This window comes from Lissotriton vulgaris, chromosome 11, assembly GCF_964263255.1.
Source record: "Lissotriton vulgaris chromosome 11, aLisVul1.2, whole genome shotgun sequence".
Lineage (NCBI taxonomy): Eukaryota > Metazoa > Chordata > Amphibia > Caudata > Salamandridae > Lissotriton > Lissotriton vulgaris.
Window position 1 is genome coordinate 10,851,752 of NC_141699.1, and position 22,791 is coordinate 10,874,542.

The 22,791-nt window shown below is 48.2% G+C and overlaps 1 protein-coding gene across 2 annotated transcripts in view; it reads right to left on the reverse strand.

Moving 5' to 3' along the window:
• EP400 (E1A binding protein p400) overlaps positions 1–22,791 on the reverse strand; it is a 657,563-nt gene that overhangs the window by 543,526 nt on the left and 91,246 nt on the right. For both annotated transcript variants that reach the window (XM_086942653.1, XM_086942654.1), the window contains 5 exons: positions 13,718–13,903; positions 5,226–5,366; positions 4,375–4,453; positions 4,173–4,222; positions 2,632–2,686 (listed from right to left, as the gene is read on the reverse strand). In XM_086942653.1, coding sequence (XP_086798779.1) covers positions 2,632–2,686; positions 4,173–4,222; positions 4,375–4,453; positions 5,226–5,366; positions 13,718–13,903 — 511 coding nt within the window. The remainder of the gene's footprint in view (positions 1–2,631; positions 2,687–4,172; positions 4,223–4,374; positions 4,454–5,225; positions 5,367–13,717; positions 13,904–22,791) is intronic.

Here is a 22,791-nt window from a genome sequence, read left to right on the forward strand (position 1 = left end):
TGTGTTGGAAGCTGGCTCTGTATTTACTCACCAAAAAGAGGAAAGTGTGCACAGAGTCCAGTCAGTCCCCAAAGGTATGGCAGATGTTAAAGTAGATAATACCTTACTCTCAATTTAGTGGTTGCTGAGCTGAACACTTAGGCTTATCAGAGGGTAGTGGGAATGCATTTGGTTTATATACCACATACATGACAGGAACAGTCACTCAATTACAGACTGTAGGCCAATGTGAGTAGGAAATTGTTACTTTAGTTACTTTTATTTCTAGGAACCAAGTTGAACTCAGTTAGAGGTAAGCAGACTTTCATGCAATACTTTCAGATGACTGGCAATAGGTTTGTATAGCCTCAATGAATACTTTACATGTGCATGAAATGCTTTTCAGTACAGAAAAATATACTTTGTATTCAGGATCACACAGAGTACAACACAGTGAGAGACCAATGCAATCTTATGGAAGGAAAGACAGGTGAGCAACTTACAGGTAAATAAAGGTTTTTGTCTGCAGGTGTTTTGGTCAACACTCGTCAAAGGTTGGACCAAGGTAGGTACTGCACCACCAGAGGCGGCACTGGGGCGAAGGGTGCAGAGGTCCCTGGACCCAATGTTATCCTAAGGAGGCTGGGGGCACCTCAAAGAGGCACCGGTTACAGGCAAGTACCTACCAGTAAGGGACATAGGCCCTTGGGGTTGAGGTCAGCACTGGAGGGGCCACCAAAGTGCACTAAGACTGCACCACAAGAGGCACGGGGCGGCTGGGTACAGAGTGCAAAGGAGGCATCGGGTGCCCTGTTGAAACCAACAGAGAGCCTGGGTTAGGGAAAACAACTGCAGGCTCAGTTCCTAAGGCTGACTGAAGGAATTCCATGACTGGAGAGGTAAGTAGGATGGTGGGTGATGCCGGGACACCATCAGGTGGGCACACCAAGGCCTGGGGCTACAGGTGCAGGGGTGTCTTTAAGTCTGGTTTTTCTCACCAGATTCGGTTGCGGTCGGTGGTACCCTTCAGGTTGAGGGTGCAGGCATCGAGGAGGAGGTCAGGAGAGGTCATCCAACGAGGGATTCCAGGTCAGGATCGCCGGGGAGACTTCACTGGGTCAGTGGGCCACCTGGACTAGAGCTGTGGGGGTCTGGTGCAGAGTGGTGCGAGTTTTGCGGATGCGCCTGGATTCAGAGTCCTTAAGTTAGTTTCTTGCTGGACAAATCAAGTGTCCACAGGAGGCAAGAGTCTTTGTTGAAGTCAGCGCAGGTCTCCAGGGTTCTTTGAGACTGCGGTCTGCGGCCACATCAGTTTTTTGGAGCAGGGTCGCCGGAGGCAGAGACAAGAGCTGGGGCAAAGTCAGTTGTTGTCGCCTTCTCCACTGCTACACGGCTCTTCGGTCCTCCTTCGCAGGTAATCAGATCTGAGGCACAAGGTTCAGGGAAGCCCTTACATACTAAATTTAAGGGCGTTACTGAGACCGGGCGCATGTAGCCTTTGGGGAGAAGGGCACATCCCTGTTCCTATTGGTTCTAATTCTCCAATTCAAGTTCACTTCTGCTCCTGGCTACCCTACAGTTTGTGTCAGGCTAAGGTGGACACTCCTACTCGGTTTACTAATTTTCCTGCATGTCCTGCTGCTAAACGTTGGGGTAGGACTGGGGGCGGGCATCCCCACTTGAGGCTCACCGCAAAGTGTTGCTGTTCCTGCCAGGTGGTGGTGTGAAGCACCTCCATGCAGAGCAGGCTTTGTTTCTGACCTCCGAGAGCACAAAGGCTCACACCCCATGAGGTGAGAAACCTGTCTGGTGGTGGCTAGCTGGCAGAGACCAGTTACCCAATACACTAGAGGTTGGTTGTTTTTCAGGGGGCATCTCTAAGGTGCCCTCTAAGTGTATTTTATAATAAATCCATCACTGGCATCAGTGTGGTTTATTATGCCGAGAGGTTTGATACCAAACTTCTCAACCTTCAGTAATGCCATCATGGAGCTGTGGAGTTCGTGTTGACAAACTCCTAGCCCATGTATTCAAAATGGCTCCACTGCACCCAGCGCCGGGACGCCCCTTTGCTGGGGCAGCTGCGCGCTATACAAGACTCGATATCATAACATAACTTACAATGTCTATGAATGGCACAGACAATGTAGGGGCATCTTGCTCATGTAGCTATGCCCTCACCTGTGGTATGGTGCACCCTACCTAAGGGCTGTGAGGCATGCTAGAGGGGTGACTTTTCCAAGCCACAGGCAGGGGTAGTGGGCACGGCACACAGGGATGTGTGCCATGTCGACTTATCAGTTTGGTCAGCACCAAACCACGCAGCCTGCAATGGAAGTGTGTGGGTGTTAAGGTGAGGGGTCTCAGAGGGTGGCATAATACATGCTGCAGCCCTCAGTTGCACCCTCTGGTCACCTGGTAACAGGGGTACCTTTTACAGGGGACTTGTATGTGGCCCAGAAGTGTGCCAATTGTGAAAACAAAGATACAGTTTTGGGAAAGAACGCTGGGGCCTGGTTAGCAGGGTCCCACCACACACACAGTCAAGTTAGCATCAGGTATCTGGCAAAAGATTAGGGGGTACCCATGCAAAAAGGGGCATTTTTATACACAATGCAATAAAAAAACTTTTCAAACAAAAATGGCACTGACCTTCCTCATCCATCAAGGATAGGCTAATCTTTCTCTTCCTTCCAGGACTGGACTCCTGAAGAAGAAAAAAACATACATCTTGACATGCTAAACAGCAAGGCCTAGTAATAAAGGACTATGCAAACAGATCTAGCTCCAAAATGACCCCCTTACAGGAGGAAGGTTCAAAACCTACTGCCAGGAAAGATGGCTGAAGAAAAGGGGTGGAGTCCACACTGAAATGTGGCCTAAAAGCTCTTCATAGGGTCACTGTAGGGTACGTTGTAGGTTTGCATGGGTGGACGTGGTTTGCATGCATGTGGTGTGTAAACATGTTAGATTGACCTCCACTGTGTATGTTTATTGTACAGTTTTTTCTTTCCTGTATTTTTTTTATTGATTTCCGCATAAAAAAACATATTGTCATAGAAATTACAAGAGTATTCACTCACGATAAACCTTCAAGCAAGGGCAACAACATTAAAGTAAGCATTACCATACCCAGGGAAACATAACTAATAAATCGAGAATATAGTCACTGCTGAAAATTTACATCCAAATCCAATCCAAAGGGTAGGCAGATTACCCCTCGCCCAACCTATGTCACATAGGCAATAGTCTCCCCCGCTAACCTGCGAAGTGTACAGAGGATGGAACAATTGTGCACAAACACATGCTCCCAGGGCCTGGTGCAAGTGGTATATGTTGCTGTGTATGTTATGCCTCGGACAAGGTCTCAGTTTGGCACAAATCTCACCCCACCCCCGCTTCATGGCAGTTTGTCATCAGTTTTGAATTGAAGTGCTGTCAGAGGCTGGAGGGCCTCTAAAGCCCTGCGCACGCAAGTCATTTCAGGCATCTGTCTATGCTGTCCCCCATTTAACGGGATCCATTAGCCACCAATGTTGCCTCAGTACCTCTGGGGTATTCCACGCCATGGCAATATTCCATTTGACCAGAGCACATGCCAAGACTATGAATTTCGCCACATATTTAGTCTGGTTCGTGCTCGGCAGAAGTCCAGTGTTTGTGTATTGTACATGTGCACATACTTAAAGATGTACCGCTCCACATACCTGATCCCCAATTACACATTGCTTAGGCCTCAAACCTTGTTCTCAAAGAACACTACAGCACAGTTGGAAGTGTAAACAAATAAAAAGGAGACAAGCAAAACAGCAGAAATTAATTCCAGGAAGATTACTTAAAGCACGAAATAGGCATGAAGCATCTGGTATGACTGGGTAATGTTAAGTGACCTTACTCCTACAAGGCGCTGCCTACCAATGGCTTCTCCAGGACCCCAAGAAAACTCCAAGGAAACCCCTTACACAGAATATCAATTCAATGTATCTACAATAAGCTGACATTTTTTTAACAAGAGAAAGGGAATCGCCTCTTAATCACTAGGATATGTTTGTGTAATATAAGGTGGTTTACTAGAACCCTTTCAAATGTACAGATTTGCCCCTTCAGCTCTTATGATCTTTCAGGAAAGCTGGGGTGAAGGGTTAAATAATACACAATATGTATGTTTGGACAAAATAAAACAAGGCACTCACCACAGAGGTTTCAGATTTAACACATGGTTCTGTGCCCTTTGTGTCGGAGCCTAAGAAAGAAGCAAAGAGCAAATTTAGACATGCAATATCCATTTACTAAAAATTCACAATTTCACCAGCACCTATGTGTTTAAAGAATTATATAGTCTGCAATTATATAGTCTGCATGTTCAAACTTCTATACAAACAACTGATAATTTACCTTTTTTGGACACCTTCTGCAAATTTAACACTCTTTTCCTTCTTTCTTCCAACTCTACCAGCAGTTTGATTTCAACCACCTGCAATAAATAAATGACCAATGTGTGAGAAAAGATGCAAATATGTGCAACTTTATAAGTTAAGAGACACCTCTTGCAATGTCTGACTGATTAACGCAAAATGGAGAAAACACAATCATAGGTCTGGGAATGTGATAGCCAACAATAGCGTAATACAATAAATGCAGTCATTGTCTAATAAACACATACTACATTAACATTTATTGGCAATTTATAGCACACTTGTTTCTGAAGGTAGTACTAACTCTAGAGATAGTAGTGGATCGGCACGCAAATATATTATCAGCGTTACCAGCTTTGCAGGCCTCGCAGATTCTCATTCAATTGTTGCAAAAATCACGTTAATTTATAAAAGGAGCCAGCGCTAAACTTACTAAGAAATCAGAATTTTAGAAATACAGCAGCAAATGTTGGTCAAGACAAATGGAAAATGTAGTCCTCCTTAGATTGAACAAGTACAAATGAAACAATAGTTCATTTTAACTAGTGAAACAATGGTCCCAGTCTGCTTCAGGCTGTACTCAAAATGCATATAAAGCATATATAAGGAAACCTACAGAAGGTCTGTCCTCAGGTTAGAAGGCAGAGGAGTGGAGGCCAGCAAACATCTTGCTGGTGCCAGACCAGCCAGTGAATTTCTGATCATTTTGATATGATCAGTTTCATGGAATCTTGGAGTGTCTGTCTCAAGTTCAAGAAACTGCTCTACCATATTTTAATATTGACAATAAATTAACCTTCACCTTGATCGCTTTAGCACAAGCCACCTCACCTGTTCGATGTTGGCCCAGAAGTGCTGGATTTGCTGTGCAGCCGATGCCGCGATGCGCCGTAGTCTGCTTTCTTCATCCCTCTTTGCTCTTTCTCCCAATAGCTGCTTCTCCTCACAGTGTCGGGCTGCCGTCCTCACAAGCTGAGACAAAACGTCAAAGGGCAAAATTAATGCTTTAAACAACTTGAATTTGTTTATAAAAGTGCTTTCTGCTCCTTTGGAATAGTGTGTTAATTACTTTTATTGATTAACACTGCCAGGATCTATTGTTCACAAACAGGACTTGGTTAGTGAGCTCCTCTATTAAACAGAGTTAGGAAAGATCCATTATTTTTATTCCTGAAAACATATTTAAACTGCCACAGCAGGGTAAGCAAGAGCATCGTGAGGCACTGGAAGAAAGGAAGGAGAATACTGTCCTTCCATCTGAACGAGAACAAAGGTAAGCGATGTTAGTAAAGAGTGAAGCATTTAATACAGGACTTCATTGTTAGTGGTGCATTGTGCACACATCTCCTTAAGTGGCCTGGACTACGGACACTTTAGTTTACACAAGTGTAACATACTCATGGTTATAGTTTTTATAATTTAGTCTGGAAACCGACAAACGTTTTACCCTCTTATGCATTAATAGACCGCTTTCGATAAATTATTTTATCAAGGAGGAAGTATTTGCTGCTTTTAAGCGATATTTGCTGCTTTTAAGCGAACAGAACAGACGTTAGTTAGGTTTTTGTGTACACACAATTCTGGGACAGCTAGGTATTGGCATGGAACCACTGTGTAATCAGAGTTAACTGGGCTCAATATCTGAAAGCACCATCTTATCACATATTTAAGCATCAATGAATCTTACTGCACCACTTAGTGGGAAAACAATGGTCCTTACATGCCTATCCTATTCTCTCTTCACTCCATAGATATACAATTTGTTAATCCACTTTTGAACATGCATTACTGTAGATTTCAATTAATTGATTGGATGTAATTTTACACATTACTTAGACCTCTTGCCATTATGATTCTTGTGTAACTTAAAGAAAACTTTGAGACCACTTTTGCTTTCAAGACCCTCTATCCCCGGCACCCTTTATTACCTATATAACATTACCTATTAATTGGCAAAGGTGTACTGAGAAAAGCGGTGAAAGCTTGTGTTTTGACTAGGTGACCAGAAAGACTAAATATCACACAACGTCAGGGTGGAACAACAAGGGCTTTCATGAAGGCAAGAACCAAGGAGATGACGGAAGTTCCTGCGCAACTGGGAAAATCAGCTTGTAGATCTACCAGAACATGCACCTCATGGCCTTAAATTACGGTGTGATGCTTTCCATCACACCCAAAGCCCTTTACATTTACACTAAGCTAGGATGGGAGAGTATTCGCTTGGCAGACACAGGCAGGACTGATTAAGCAACTGCACCTGTAAACATGATACCATGTTCAGTATATGTAAGAAACTGGCTCTTTATATACTGCACCAAAGTGAGGTACAGTGTGAATAGAGTCCAAGGGTCTCCAGAGGTTTGGCAGAGGCTAAAGTTAGATAGAACCTTTCTCTCTAAAGTGGTAGCTTGGTCGAGCAGTAAGGCAGTATCGGAGGACAGTGTAAATCATTTGTTGTACACACTCAGTCAGCAAATGGTCTCACACACTCAAGAACTGAACTCCAGGCCAATTGTTTTGTATAAAAAAAATATACAGTTGTTTTATTTCTAGAACCAAGCAAGCCTGGTGCAGGTAAGCATAAAAATACTTTTCAGTAGTAAATTACTTGTATGAACACAGTTCAAAATAGCAGTAACTCGTACTGGTTTTGGTGACAGTTTTAAGAAAGCAGTTTGCAACACATTGCAGGTATAGTGCATTCGAATGAATGGGCATTTTAATTAAAATGCAGTTAATTACTTTTCAGATTACTTTTGCTAACACAGGACTCGATCCTGGATTCAGTCCTGGGACATTTCCTGAAAATAGGTGAGTGAATGCGCTTTGGTTAAAGGTACGATTATTAAGGAATATTATTGTATTTCAAAAGTTGACACTTCGACATTTTTCATATAGAATCACCAATGTTATCCTATGGGAGGAAATTCACTTAGCACAGGTAAGTTAGGTTATCGTTACTTTTTTCTTACTCAGTGCTGGATCCTGGATTCCTGAAAACAGTTGAGAAAATGCGTTTTTGTTTTTCAGCTGATTTTAAGGAATATTTGCAGTTTTCAAAAGATGACACATTGGGAGAAAAGTGTCAATGTTATCCTATGAGGACAAATGAGTTATAGGTTTCAAGGTAAGTAATCGGTCTTTTGAGTTAGGGTTCTGGGGTTAGACTCAGGGGTCTCCCAGGGTCAGTGATGCCCTGTTGCACACTCAGCGGCACTCGGGTGCAGAGTGTTGAGGCCCGATGTTATCCAATGAGGAATAGGGGGACTCTGGTTGGTGGCAGCCGGCAAGCAGGCCACAGGGGTGTGGGAGCAAAGCTCCTAGCGTTAAGCTCAGGGCACTTTGGGGACCAAGTTAGCACCAAAGGGGAACCCTCAGCGGCGCTAGGGCCGCCGGGTGCAGGGTGCTGTTTTGAGGTCGGGTGCCCTGTTGATTTCAATTGGGAATTCTCCGGGACCAAGAAACACTGCATGCTCGGGGACGAGAATCTTCCAGGATTGATCACCACTTGGAGGGGTAAGTTGGGATCTAGAGTGATGGTTAGGCACCGCTGGGTTGGGTACACAAGGCTGTAGGGCGTCGGGTGCAGAGGTGCCTTTGGACGTTGGATTTTCCTACCCGCTCTGGTCGCGGTAGGTGGGGTCCTCTGGATTGAGGCTGCAGGCGTCGTCTGGAGGCTTGAGGCAGGTCAGGAGTAGCTGGATCTCAGGTTAGAATCGCTGGGGGAACCTCCTTGTGGTGTTTGTTCACTCAAACATGGGCCGCGCTCGGTGGGTGCAGTGTGTGCTGGATTCGCGTTTCCTGGCTGGCACCAGAAGCTGCAGTTCAAACACGTCCGGGGTTCACGGGAGAATCAGCTTGGGAAGTGAATGAAGGCAGGTCCTCCGGGGTTTGTGAGGTTGCTGGCCGCTGGATATGCCAGGATTTCACAGAAGCAGGTTCGGGGGGGAGACAGGCTTGTAGGGCTGGGGCCAAGTCAGTGGGCGTCGTCCTCTTGTTCGCTCTGCATGGCTTCTCGTTCTTTTCTTGTTGTTGCTGGATCTGAGGAACGAAGGTTCAGGGTGCCCCTAAAAACTAAATTTAGGGGTGTTACATGTTGTTAAAGGTCAGGGGCCAATGGGTCCCTTCCCTGGGGTGGGTACACCCCTATTCTGCCACTCTACAGTGGGAAGGGGGCAGGAGCCTGTCCCTGGTTGGCTGGGTCCCCCCATCCTCAAGATGGCCGGGACTCGAGGTTGTGCTTCACCTCTCCTCCCCCACCCTAGGGGTGGAGTTGCAGAGGTGGGCACACCTCTCTTTCTCACTTTGTTTTTCCCGCCGGGTCTCCCGTCCAAAGTGTGGGGTAGAACCAGTGGGGACCAGTTGCTGAGTACAGCAAGTGGTCTGGAGAGGCTCACAAAGGTGGTATGCCTTCGAAGCTTGTCCTTCGTGAACCCTGTCCATCATGGGGGAGTAGGCTTGGCACCTTGTCCCAGGATGTGCATTGTTTCAGGCCCCCCCGAGAGCTCTCAACCCAGGGGTCCAGAAACATGTCTGGGGGTGGCAACCTCTGCAGCCACTCAGTCAGGTCACTGGATGTTGGTCGAGTTTCAGGGGGCATCTCTAAGATGCCCTCTATCATGCATTTTACATGAAATCCCACACTGGCATCAGTCTGGGTTTAATGTGCTGAGAAGTTTGATAGTAAACTGCTCAGTCTTCAGTGTAGCCATTATGGTGCTGTGAAGTTCGTAATGACAACCTCCCAGCACCATATACTCTTAATAGCAGCACTGCACTTACAGGGCCCAGGAATGGACCTGGGTATTGTAGGGGTACAGGGCTCAGACACCTGTACCCTCACCACTGGCATAGGGCACCCAGCTTGTGTGGGCATGGCACACAGGGATGTGTGCTATTTCGACTCTTTGTTTTGTTCTGCACCAAGACACGCAGCCTGCCAATGCAGAGTATGTGTGTCAGGGCACATGGCCTCTAAGGGTGGCACAATAAGTGCTGCCGCCCTTAGGGGCCTTCTCTGGTCACAGTGCCCTGGGTACCTAGGGTACCATTAACCAGGGGCTGACATGTGGCCAGAGATGCCAATTTGGGTTTAGGCTTCAATGCAGTTTTAGGTAAGGAACATAGGCCCTGGGTACCTGGTTGGCAGGAGCCCAGGGAACACTCAGTCAAAGTACATCAGCAATTCAGCAAAAAGTGGGGGCAACCATGCAAGAAAGAGGGCACTTTCTCACATTATAGACAATCACATTTCCTTTTTTAATCCTTTCAATTGTGCTCAAAGGTCTGTCTGGGCCCGGGTGTACAAAATAGGGTAATTTAATTTGCTGTACTGATATGACCACCAGAACGAGTGTACTACGAGGGCCCAGGTTTACAAAATAGGGTAATTTAATTTGCTGTACTGATATGACCACCAGCACGAGTGCACTACTAGCTGTGGCCCAAAAACTCAAATACATATGATGGAGAAAAATGGCAGGCATGTCAATTTTGCTCTTTCAAACACCACAGCACACTCCCTGCCTACATTAGTGCACATTTACTTGTTACACAAATCAGTTGGATCAATACATAATGTTGTTTTGTGAATGTCCTCGATACCCACTATGTTTGCTGTAAGAATATAGTTCTTTGCTTAATCTTTTGTTTAATAGCACCACTTAGGAATATAGAAAAGTTCCAAATGTATGGTACTTACACCTATACATGAACGGCAAGTCCTACACAACTGAATTTGAATGTGTGCTTATACTTGTTGTTTTTTAAATATTACAGATTTCATTGACTAGTATTTGTCCAAGAAGCACTGATCCCATCAGAAATTTCTAATTCTGTCCTTCACGACTCTCAATTACACAGTGTGAGAAAGTGGCTCTTTAAATACTGGACCAAAGTAAGGTACAGTGTGTATAGAGACCACAAACCCCAGAGGTATAACAGAGGTTAAAGTCAGGGCTGACCTTACTCTCAAAAGTGGTAGCTTGGTCGAGCAGTAAGGCAGTACCAGAGGACAGTTAAAGCATTTGTTGTACACACTCAGGCAGCAAAAGTTTCACACACTCAAGGACTGAACTCCAGGCCAATTGTTTTTGTATAAAAAGATATAGGTGTTTTATTTTTAGAACCAACAGGTATAAAAATATACTTTCTCAATGATGAGTGATCTCAGGTAGTTACTTTGCAGAAAGGTAATGACTTTGTAAACACAATAGGTACAGGAGTTGCAGCAGGCAACACAGTTCTAAACAGAATTTAGCATTGAGCTCAATGGGGTTTTCTACACAAATACAGTTGATTACTTTGTAGATTAATTTTGTAATTCCAGGACTGGGTCCTAGATTCAGCCCTGGGGTCTAAGCTGAAAACAGGTTAGTTAAAACGTTTTGGTTATTGCAATGATTTTTAAGGAATGTAAAGGTATTTTAAAAATTCACACTTAGAAACTTTTCAGTGAAAATCTAGCAATGTTATCCAATGGGAGAAAATTAATGTAAGGTACGTTCTTGTTACTTTTCTAGGTCCAGCACTGGGATCTCTACGTAAGACAGGTAAGGGATGAAGGCCTGCCGTAGGGGTGACTTACAAATATTACATGCAGTGGTAGGGGACATGGCACACAGGGAGGAGTGCCATGTCATGTTTTCACTTTGGTGTGCACCAAAACACACAGCCTGCAGTGACAGTCCTGCATGTGTTTGGTGAGGGGCCTCGGAGGGTGGCACAATTCGTGCTGCAGTACTAAGGGACCCTTTTTAATACCTCAGGCCCTAGGTAGCAGGGGTATCATTTGTAAAGGACTTAGAGGGTGCTAATGGTAATGCCAATTGGGGAAACACTTGTGTGTTTTGGTGCACACCAAAGTGAAAACATGACATGGCACTCCTCCCTGTGTGCCATGTCCCCAACCAATGCATGAAATATTTGTAAGTCACTCCTACAGCAGTCCTTCAGCCCTAAGGCAGGATGCATTATATTATATGTGATGACATATCTGCCCGATACGTCCCTGTGCTGGGCAGTCCCATTACTGCCAGTGCAAGTGAGCAAGGAAGCCATTTTAAAACATGTCATGGACACTGGTGAAAACAAGTTCCCCTGCTCCATGATGGCTTCAGTGAAAATAGGGATGCTTGGTATCAAACATCTCATACTAATAAACCAACACTGATTCCAGTACTGGATTTATTAATACATGCACCCAGAGGGCACCTTAAAGGTGCCTCCCCGAAAACCTACCAGCCACTCGTCACCAGAGACGAATTTCTGACCCCTAAGGGTGTGGGTCTTTGCTCCCAGGAGTTTAGAAACAAAAACTGCTCCGGAAAAGGGTGGTCACACCCCCTCCCACAGGATAACCTGCAGATAGCATTCCCAAGCAGGGAAGCTTCAAAGAAGTTCCTGTCTTTGAAATGAGAGTCTGGCTTCCAGCACCGGAGAGGAAGCCAATCCCCTTTGGCCAAAGCCCTTTGGCACCTGGACAGGCGCGAAAATTAGCCAGTCAGGTAGGTGTGCCCACCCCCACACTTGTACCATCCCTAATGTTGCCTAACCTGAAGTGGGCACGACTTTTCAGAGTTAGTCACATCTGTAATGGCAAACTTAGGAACTCTGGGCCATGGTTATGCCCACTTCTCACAAGTGGCGGCCATATAGGTGAGTAGTGACCCCAGTGATAGGTAGCCCATTGGTTACTACCCTGCACTCCTCTAATGCCCATAAATTCAGTATTTAGGGGAGCCCCTGGCGACAGAAAAACTGATCCTGCCCACCTGAAAGAAGGAGATGGACGTGAACAGTTGAAAAGAGCAAGAACAGAAAACCCAGCAACTGACTTGGCGGCAACCATGCCGACCTGCTTGCCGACTTTAACCACTGCACCAAAAGATGACTTGTCCTGCAGCTGCTGGTGTCTCTAAAGCCTGGGAGTCCTGCTAGCACTTCACCTCCAGTGAAGCAGCGGTTCAGCATCCCTGCATCCTGCAGGCACCCAAAGAGACCTGAGAGGTCTGTAAAAACCCAATGCCTAAGGACACCACTGCACCCGTCGCTCCAAGCCTGAGTTCCAGTGGGCAAACAGTGTCAGCATGGTCCCCAAGCCCTCCTGTAACCGAGCCCACTATGGCTTCACCCCATGTGGACTCCTCAAAGTCGCCTGCAGCTCTGTTCTCTGGTCCCCTCTACTGCGACGGCCCAACGCCTAAAGACACCTCTGCACTCGTCGCCCAGGGAGAAGAGGACCAAAAGTGTCCCTGTGTCCACGAATATTGTGAGGTCTGAGCCCCCTGTTGGTTCAGCCTGACTGGCCTCCCAGTCAAGGCCTGCAGCCTCTTTACGTGAAGACCAATGCCCATAGACTAACATTGGGCACCCAATGCTGTTTTGCACCCCTGCACCGCCCCCGTTCCCCCCGCTGATGGTGTTTTGCTGGTGCTGCCTTGGACCCTGCCAACCACTCACCTGGTCCTGTAAGTGTCTGTACTGTACCTGAATGCAGTACTGGTTCTTCCACCCATATGGTAACATTGCAGCTTCTGAAAAATGTACGGTTGACTTGTTAAATGAAAAAGTATTTCAACTGAAAAACTTACTTACCTGATCACATTGATTCTGGTGCCTACATATATATAAAAAAAAATTGTTATTTTTATTAATTCGTGTGGATCTCGTTCTTGAGTCGTGTGTATCATTTATTGACTATTGTGTGAATTTTCAGATGTCTAACACTCCTCTCTGATAAGCCTAAGGCTGCTCGACCACACTATACCCTAGAAGAGCAACTTGGGACTGCTAGAGCAGGCCCCTGTCCACTCATAAGGGAATACCTGCCATCTCTGCATGGTATACCTCTTTTTGGAATACCATATAAAGAGCCAGCTTTTAACAGCGACTAAATTATCTTTTTTCCAAACACCTAATTAGTCCAGTCTTAGAAATATACAACCTGGAAATATGGATTACCTCATGTGGTGTAGTCACTGCCCATTCACCAAGCATTTACCGGTCTTCACAGGCGCCAACATGATGATAATTATGTAAGAACAATTACAACCTTACTATGTAATACTACTCTTCCAAATAAACTTTGACTGAATTGGTATTGTTCTAAGGTGTCACAGGCATCCGAAAAAAGAACACGATTGCACTCAGTAGAAACATAGAAAGGTCAAGTGTAAAAGCTTTCATAGGAAATGTTTACTTCAGAGCTAGAGAAAAGCACTGGCACCCGGTTAAATTTATGACTGGAGACCTGGTGCAAACAATGGTTAGAGGTCTTTCAACTAGTTACACCTCGACACGAGGAGTAGCCCTAATACTCTTACCTTCTTAGCTGCTGCCACTTTCCACCTTCGTTCTTGCGCAAAGTCCGCTGCCATCCACTCCATCTCTTCCAGTAGATAATCCCAGTGAGACTTCGGCCGCGGAGGTTCCTGCAGCTTGGGTAGCCTCCTTGGCGACCACAAACCTTCCTTCCGCAGTTCGGCTATACGTTGATGCACTTGGTTTTCCTAAAAAGCAAGCATTCACAATATATTGGTCAAGCAACTGTTGCAGAAGCACTTCACCAACACTCTTGTGCAACCTAGGGTTGCTGTGCTTGAATGTGCGTCAACAGTAAATCTGCATTGGTAGAAAACTGATAGCTAGGCCCAATCATCCTGGAGGGCCCAGATGTGGTACCAAAGGTCTTTTTTTAGCCATATTCACCAATACTTATTAGGTATGTTTCAACGTACATAGAGAAATTGGTCCATAATTGTTAACATTGCTCAAAAATGTTTTAATATATTTTTTAACTCCATGCTTAACTATCATCTTACAATAACATTTAATACCTGTTGCTAACCATTAAAATAACCCTAGACTTGCAGGGATGCGGAATTCCTATAGCCCGACGCTGAGGACTATTGTTTGGGGTCAAAGGCAACAAGTTTTCATGTATATTTTTTCCTTGGGACAAGTAGGCCCAAAACCCCGCCGCACAAATCCTTTGGCTGCCAGTTTGCAGCACCACATTATGGATCACAGAAGGGGATTGTCTGCATTTAAGGTAATATTTTTGTTCATATGTTAATGCTGTTCAAACTTGTATTTATGGTTCATTAATTGAAAGCCTTGATTATAAGGGTGAGTGCTCCAAGTAAATGTTGTAAGCTCTGACTGTCCTACTGACAGGGTTTCAGTATACAAAATGTGTGCACACGTTTTCAAAGTTTAGCAATATGAGGCTATGTATACTGCTCCCAGAATGATCTTCGATTTGATGCAAATATTTACAGAAGCTTGAAAGCAAGATTGACGACTCCTTGCTTTCAAAATAAAATGTTCCTAAAAATAAAAAGCAAGAAAAAAAACATTATGCTAAACTACTGTAACATTTCAAGTGCCAATTTAGAAAAATATGTTGATGCATGCTAGTATTTCCCAAAAATATTCATAATGGAAAATCAGTGTAACTAGTTTCAATAAGATTATGGGAAACAAAAATAAACAAGCACTGATAAAGCCAGTAGGTCTAAAATTGGTCGGCTTTTTAGATTAGTCAATGTGTGACTTGTTTAGGCATGGTTTTTGTGAAACCTTATTGGTGTGGGAGCTGACGGGGCCTCAACATTATAACAAACATTGCCAAAAGCAAAAATAGTTTTTAGGCCCTAAAAAGCACACTCTGCCACAGTAGTTACTGGCACTGAACAAAACTACTTTGTGTGCCTATTTGCTCCTTGTGAAAGAGCAGAATGCGGTCACTCACAGTGAAGCCAGCCGATACAGAGAGCGAGAGATAGAATTTTAATAAACACAAAAGGTCACGGGCAACTCTAAACCAAATTAGGGGCCCAATTATTAAAGCAAGTCTCAAAAGTGCGGGGGCGTGGCTAGCAGCCGATCATGGCGGCAGCATAAGGGACGAGCTCCGCGGCTGAAGCGGCCTCTTCGTCGATCCGACACAAAATCCGTCACAATTGCAAGCCCCAAAGGCGGGTACCGGATCCCAGGACCGGGCGGAGTGAGCAGCGACAAGCAGCGACAAAATCCGACGTACGTAGCCAGAGATACGTCGAAACCTCGGTCCGGCCTGCTCACACCTACAGAGCCGGGACCTTCCCTGGATGTTCACCCCGCCGGAAGTGCGTCCTGACCGGAGAACTTGGACCGGAAGCGCCCGTGTGGCGGTGGACTCAACAGATCGACTGCACCTCGGGGAGTCGGAGACGGCGGCCCACACGGAACGAGGAAGCGGTGCTTGAAGGAGGGGCCGCCGGAGTCCTGAAAGTTTCGAAGGTCGTCACCAACAGTGCCGAGAGCCTGGGCATCGATAACAGAGTGGGCGCCCGCCATCTTTTGACCTGAACAGTCGCTACGCACTCGGCGACAAACGGAGCACCTCGCACCCTGGAGAAACACGCTAGACCTGATCATTGCTGAATCGGATTGGCCAGAAGGTACACACCGATCCTCACATCCTGGCGCGTAGGGGCACGAGGAGCACGACACTCGGCGGCATGGCGGGGAAAGGCCCTAAGGGAGGCGTCACACAGACTCGTATAGACCGATTTACCTCCGACAAACCCACCGGATCCCCGGCAGGGAAGGAACAGACTGGCAAGGCGGCCGACTCCCCAGGGGGGAAAAAGGCCACACTGGACGACGTCATGGTCGCACTGGCCCAGCTGCAAACAACCGTTGGCGGAATCTCTACGGACGTCACCCTACTTAGAGCGGACCTCCACAAAATGTCGGAGAAGGTCAAGAGCATGGAGGTGATCACGAAATCACTGGTGGAAGACGTCGCAGAACTCCAACGTGAAATGGGAAAGATGGCGCAGGACAATAGAATGCTCCGGGAGAAGCTGGATGAGCAGGAGGGGCGTTCTAGGCGCAATAACATCCGCATTATAGGGGTACCGGAATCGGAAGGCGTGAAAGCGATGGATCTCTTCATAGAGAACCTGATAACTAACGAACTAAAGCCGAAGGGACTGTCCAACTTCTTTTCGGTGGAAAGGGCCCATCGAGTCCCGGGTGGCCAACCGAAACCGGGGGCTACCCCGCGACCCATAGTGGCACGCTTGTTTAACTTCCGAGACCGGGACGCAATCCTGCAGGCAGCCAGGTCCTCCCCTCCCCTCAAGATCCAGAACGCCACCGTTGCCATCTTCCCCGACTACATTGCGGAAGTCGCCCGTCGGCGCCGAACTTTTTTCGACGTGAAAAAGGAACTGAGGTCCAGAGAACTGCCGTACTCAATGCTATTCCCCGCAAGACTACGGGTGGTAGCGGAGAACAAGACCTGGTTCTTCGACAACCCGGAAAACGTGCAAGAGTGGCTCGAGGGATGGAGGCCGGGTCAGAACCACAGACGGACAAATCGCTCTAGAAAAGATCGGGCTGAAGGCCATCGCCGAGACTCACAGGCCTCGGGAGGGGGACCGGACAACAGTGACTCTTTGGGAGCTGAAGGCGGCAGGGAAGAGGTTGAGGATCAATGACCACTTGGGAACAATTCATTTTCGCTTTTGTGTTGAGACTTTTAAGCTGCGAAGCGCTTCCCGCCATTGGACACTGGGTGAAGGGCCTCCGGGGGTGTGAATGAGAGACTGCCGGCTGCGGAGAGTCCCTCACCCCAAAGCGCAAGTACACTGTTTGGGGGATGGGGTATGCACTCTGCTAAGTTGGGGGGGCGGGCAGTTTTGGGTCCGTGTAGCAGGGGGGCAGGGAGGGGGGGGGAGTTGGGTAAGTTTACTCTATGGGACTTCTCGGTCCCACAAGTTTATGTTATATGCACACTTTTGTATCTAGGCATGTCTTATGTAACTGAGAACTTCTGGTCCACTCGGGGCGCAGGGAGGTCTGATTGGGAGTCCCACTATGGCTGCAACGGATAGTCCAACCACGAAGAACTCGTTAATTGTCATGTCCTGGAACGTGAGGGGCCTAGGGGATAAGATTAAGCGAGGGCTGGTGTTGCAGGGGATAAGGAGACGGGGGCCTGCTCTCATTCTCCTACAGGAGACACACTTGTCGGGAGCGGCCACGAAGGCCCTAGATAGGAGAGGCTATCATACGATAGTGCATGCCGAGTTCACTTCGGGGTCCCGTGGCACTGGCATCCTGCAGAAAAAATCATCCAAATTTATTGTCAAATCTACTGCAACGGATGACCATGGCAGATTCGCGGCGGTTCATGGCCAGTGGGAGGGGAGGCTTTTCAACGTAGTCTCTGTCTACATACCACCAGCCCTACACTCTGAGGCCTTGCCGGATCTGGGCAAATTCTTACTGACCCTCCCTGATGGGGATCTGCTCATAGGTGGGGACTTCAACATGACACTTACAAACACCGTGGACCGTTTTCCCCCACGTACGCACGTAGAAGGGCCCAACAGGCTCCAGACATTCCTGAATGCACAGGGATTGGTGGACGTATGGCGCGCTCTACACCCTACTCAGCAACAATACTGCAAATGCTACTTACCAGTATGCATCTGTTCTTGGCATGTAGGGCTGCTGACATTCATATCTGTGCATAGATCGCCACCTAGTGTTGGGTCCGGATGATTGCACATTGTTGTCCTGGAAGAGTCTTCGAAGTATCACGAGATAGGTGGCTCCTCCCCTGGACTACAGTGCGCATGGGCATCGCCTCCATCCCCAGATTGTTTTTAGCCATTGGCAGAGATGGAGTGAAGAATGTGAGTGATGACCATGCTATAAGCATATGTATGTAAATGAATGAATTCTGCAGCTGCTACAGGCGCCGGGGAGGAGGGTGGGCGATATGAATGTCAGCAGCCCTACATGCCAAGAACAGATGCATACTGGTAAGTAGCATTTGCAGTTCGAGGCATGTGGGCTGCTGAATTCATATCTGTGCATAGAATACATAGCAGTCCATCCATTAACGGCGGCCGCCCGTGCCAGCTGCAGCAGTCTGAAAAAGCGTTTTTAGAACAGCCTGACCAACAGCTGCCTGTTGTTTGGAATGCACGTCTACACAGTAGTGTTTAGTGAAAGTATGTGTGGTAGACCACGTGGCTGCTCTACAGATATCCTCTAAAGGAATGTTACCTAGGAAAGCCATAGAGGCCCCCAACTTCCTGGTGGAGTGGGCCCTCGGTGGGATAGTGAGAGTGCGCTTAGCTTTAGCGTAACAGATCTGAATGCACTTCACTATCCACCTAGCAATCCCTGCTTTAGAGATAGCGTTTCCCTTGTGGTGAGTGGCAAAAGCAACAAAAAGCTGCTTGGTTTTGCGAAAATCTCTGGTCCTGTCTACATAATACATTAAGGCCCTCTTAACATCAAGAGTGTGGAGCATGCGCTCCGCCAGCGTTTCTGGGTTTTGGAAAAACACCGGTAATTCGATAGTCTGGTTTAAGTGGAATTGGGATACCACTTTGGGTAAGAATTTAGGGTTAGTGCGGAGCACCACCCTGTTAGCATGTACCTGGAAGAAAGGTTCTTGGATGGTGAGCGCCTGCAGCTCGCTAACCCTCCGTAGCGAAGTAATTGCTACTAAGAACGCAACCTTCCAAGTCAGAAACTGAAGCTCACAAGAGTGCAGTGGCTCAAAGGGAGGACCCATCAGCCTTGTAAGAACCACATTGAGGTTCCATTCTGGAGCTGGTGGGGTCCTTGGTGGAATGACCCTCTTGAGTCCTTCCAGAAAGGCCTTGATAGCAGGGACCCTGAAGAGTGACAAGTGTTGTCTACTCTGGAGGTAAGCTGCCATAGCAGACAGGTGAATGCGGATGGAAGAGTATGCCAGATTGCATTGATACAGGTGGAAAAGATAGCAAATGATGTTTTGAATGGAAGCATCTAGCGGGTCAATATTGTGGGTAGCACAGTAGATGACAAACCTCTTCCATTTAGCCGCATAACAAGCTCTGGTAGTGGGCTTCCTTGCCTCCCGAATGATGTTCATGCAATCGGGAGGAAGATTGAGGTAGCCAAACTCTAGGACTTCAGGAGCCAGATCGCCAGGTTGAGCTGTTGCGGATCCGGGTGCTGAATGTCGCCATGGCTCTGCGTCAGAAGGCTGGGAGTGAGATGAAGCCTTTGATGCGGCACCACGGACAGTTCGAGAAACGTGGTGTACCATGGTTGGCGAGCCCACGTTGGAGCAACCAGGATGAGAGTCATCGAGTGCTGCCTGAGTTTGCGCGCCACCAGCGGTATCAGAGGTGCTGGGGGAAAAGCGTACGCAAATCTGCCTGACCAGTTCATCCACATCGCATTGCCCTGTGATTGGGGGTGTGGGAATCTGGCGGCGAAGCTTTGGCATTTTGCGTTCTCCTTTGTGGCGAACAGGTCTATCTCTGGATGACCCCACCTTTGGAAGTACGGTTGGAGTACTGATGGATGTATCTCCCACTCGTGCATCTGATGGCTGTGCCTGCTGAGCAGATCCGCCATTTGATTGTCCTTGCCCGGGAGGTGCTCTGCCATGAGGAAGATGTTCCTCTGAATGGCCCACTTCCACATGCTCTGAGCCAGATGAGACAGCTGTGGAGAGTGCGTGCCTCCCTGCTTCTGAATATAGTACATGGCCGTCATGTTGTCCGTCCGGATCAACACGACTTTGTTGCACAGATGTACTTTGAACGCCTTCAAGGCCATGAAGATTGCCATCAGTTCCAACACATTGATGTGCATCTTCTTTTGCTGTAGTGTCCATAGTCCCTGCACAGTGTAATGGAGTACATGCGCTCCCCATCCCTGGAGAGAGGCGTCCGTCGTCAGGATAATCTGTGGGACAGGCTCTTGGAATGGTCGGCCCTTGCAAAGGTTGTGTGGATTCCACCAATGCAGAGAGTTGTATGCCCGACCGCTCACCAACACTAGGTCTGTCAGTTGCCCATGAGCCTGAGTCCACTGACGTGCAAGGCACTCCTGAAGCGGACGCATATGTAGTCTCGCGTGCGGGACAATGGAGATGCAGGAGGCCATCATCCCTATCAACTGCATGAACACCCTCGCCGGAAGCGAGTGTTGGGGTCTGAATCGTTGGATCAGCGCCTGGATACTGGCAATTCTCACTGAATTTGGCTGCGCGGTGGCTGCCAGAGTGTCGATCGTCGCGCCCAGGTACTGTCGCACGTGGGCGGGCTGGAGATGGGACTTCGGGTAGTTCAGAGAGAATCCCAGATCGTGCAGGAGATGAATGGTGCGTGACACGTGGTCGACGCACTGCTGTTCTGTTCTTGCCTGAATGAGCCAGTCGTCCAGGTAGGGAAAGACGTGGACGTGCTGGCGACGGAGATACGCCGCCACGGTTGCTAGGCACTTGGTAAACACTCTCGGTGCCGTGGTGACCCCGAACGGCAGAACCTTGAACTGGTAATGCTGGTCTAAGATCGTGAATCTGAGGTACTTCCTGTGGGAAGGATGCAGGGGAATATGAAAATAGGCATCTTTCAGATCCAGCGTAGCCAGGAAGTCCCCCTGTTGAAGCAGGGGAAGCACCTGCTGCAACGTGAGCATATGGAAGTGCTCCGAGAGGATGTACCAGTTCAGGGGCCTGAGGTCCAGGATAGGCCTGAGGGATCCGTCCTTCTTGGGGATCAGAAAATACAGGGAGTAAACCCCTGTTCCCCGCTCTTGCACTGGAACGAGCTCTATCGCCCCTTTTTGCAGCATGACTAGAACTTCTTGCTGCAACAAGGTCAAGTGCTCGCCTGACATAGGACGGCTCCTTGGGGGTATGTCCGGTGGAATGGACGTAAGCTCCAGACAGTACCCGTACTGGATAATAGACCTCACCCACCTGTCCGTGGTGATGGACTTCCACGCCGGCAGGAACTGCTGGAGCCTCCCCCCGACCGGTGTTGCATGGCCGGGGGGCAGTGACAAGACGTCACTGTTTGTTGGTGGCGGTGGACCTGGAGCTATTGTTGCCACGTCCCCTGCCCTTGACATTATTGCCTCTGTAACCACCTCTATTTTTGTTGTTATACGAGGCTTGGTTGTTAGTCTTGTAATATGGTGTGGACTGGGATGCTTGTCCCCTTGAGGTGCCTCTGGAGTTTGAGCGGCGAAAGGAACCACTCCGAAACTGCTGACTTTGTAAAGCCCCCATGGACTTGGCAGTTTCCGTATCTTTTTTCATTTTCTCCAGGGTGGCATCCACCTCAGGGCCAAACAGATGGTCAGGATTCACTGTCTGATTCAGTATAGTGGTCTGGATGTCGGGTTTGAACCCCGAAATTCTAAGCCAGGCATGGCGTCTAAGCAGCACACTAGTATTGATAGCCCTGGAGGCTGTGTCTGCCACATCCAACGCACATTTGATGGATGCATTCGTAATGAGTTTACCCTCCTGAATGAGCATCTCCCCCGCCTCCTTGTATTGGTCAGGCAAGTGTTGTAGTATGGCCTCTAATGTGTCATAATGGGCCCTATCATAACGTGCAAGCAAGGCTTGGGTGTTAGATATTCTCCAGATATTCGCTGCCTGTGCAGCAATCCGTTTGCCTGAGGCCTCGAAGATCTTGGACTCTTTGTCTGGGGGAGGAGCGTCACCAGTAGTCTGAGAGTTCGCCATCTTCCGAGCATTGGAAACGACCAGGGAGTCCAATGGCAAGTGTCCCTTGATATATGTCGGATCCGTGGGCGCTGCCTTATATTTCCTGTCGATGCGAGGGTTGACCACACGCGCTCGGGTGGGCTCCTTGAAGACCTCCGTAGCATGTTTAAGCACCCCCTTCAGCATCGGTAGCGTCTTGACTGATTTTTCGGCCACCGAGAAGGTGTCGAATAAGAAGTCCACATCCACGGGGTCCGCGTGCAGCTCGACGTCGTGGTTAGCAGCAGCCCTCTCTATCAGGGCATTGAAGGCCGCCGAATCCTCTGTCGGGGACGTCTTGGCCGCGAAAAGTTGAGCGTCCTGACCCCCCTGCGGGTCCTCCGGGTCGCCTCCGGCGGACCACGGAACGTGCTCCTCCTCCGGATCCGAGTACGCCGGATAGTCGTACTCGGCGTCTTCCTCGTCCGCACCGGCCGCGACGGAATGCGTCGGCGAGTACCCCAGGGGTTGTGGGGACACAGGTTCCACCAGCGCCGAAGAGCCCTCGGAGATCCTTTTGTTTTTGAGAGGGATCTTAAAATGTTCCAACGCCGGCTCCGTCGTGATCTTTCTTTTGAGGAGCGACAGTTTTCCGGTGTTGGCGTCGATGGTTACCTCACGGCGTTCCTCTTCAGCAAGCGGTTGGAGTCGAAGCTTCGACACCACCAAGGCCGCTTTAGGTGCCAGTACCTCCTTCGAGGGTCCACTCTGTTTCGGCGCGAAGGCCTTCGGCGCCGACTTGGGAGGAAAGGTGAAACGGATAGGCGTCTGCTCTTTTGCAGGCTTAGGCGGGAGCTTTGGCGCGACAGTGTCTTTTCGAATCCGCTG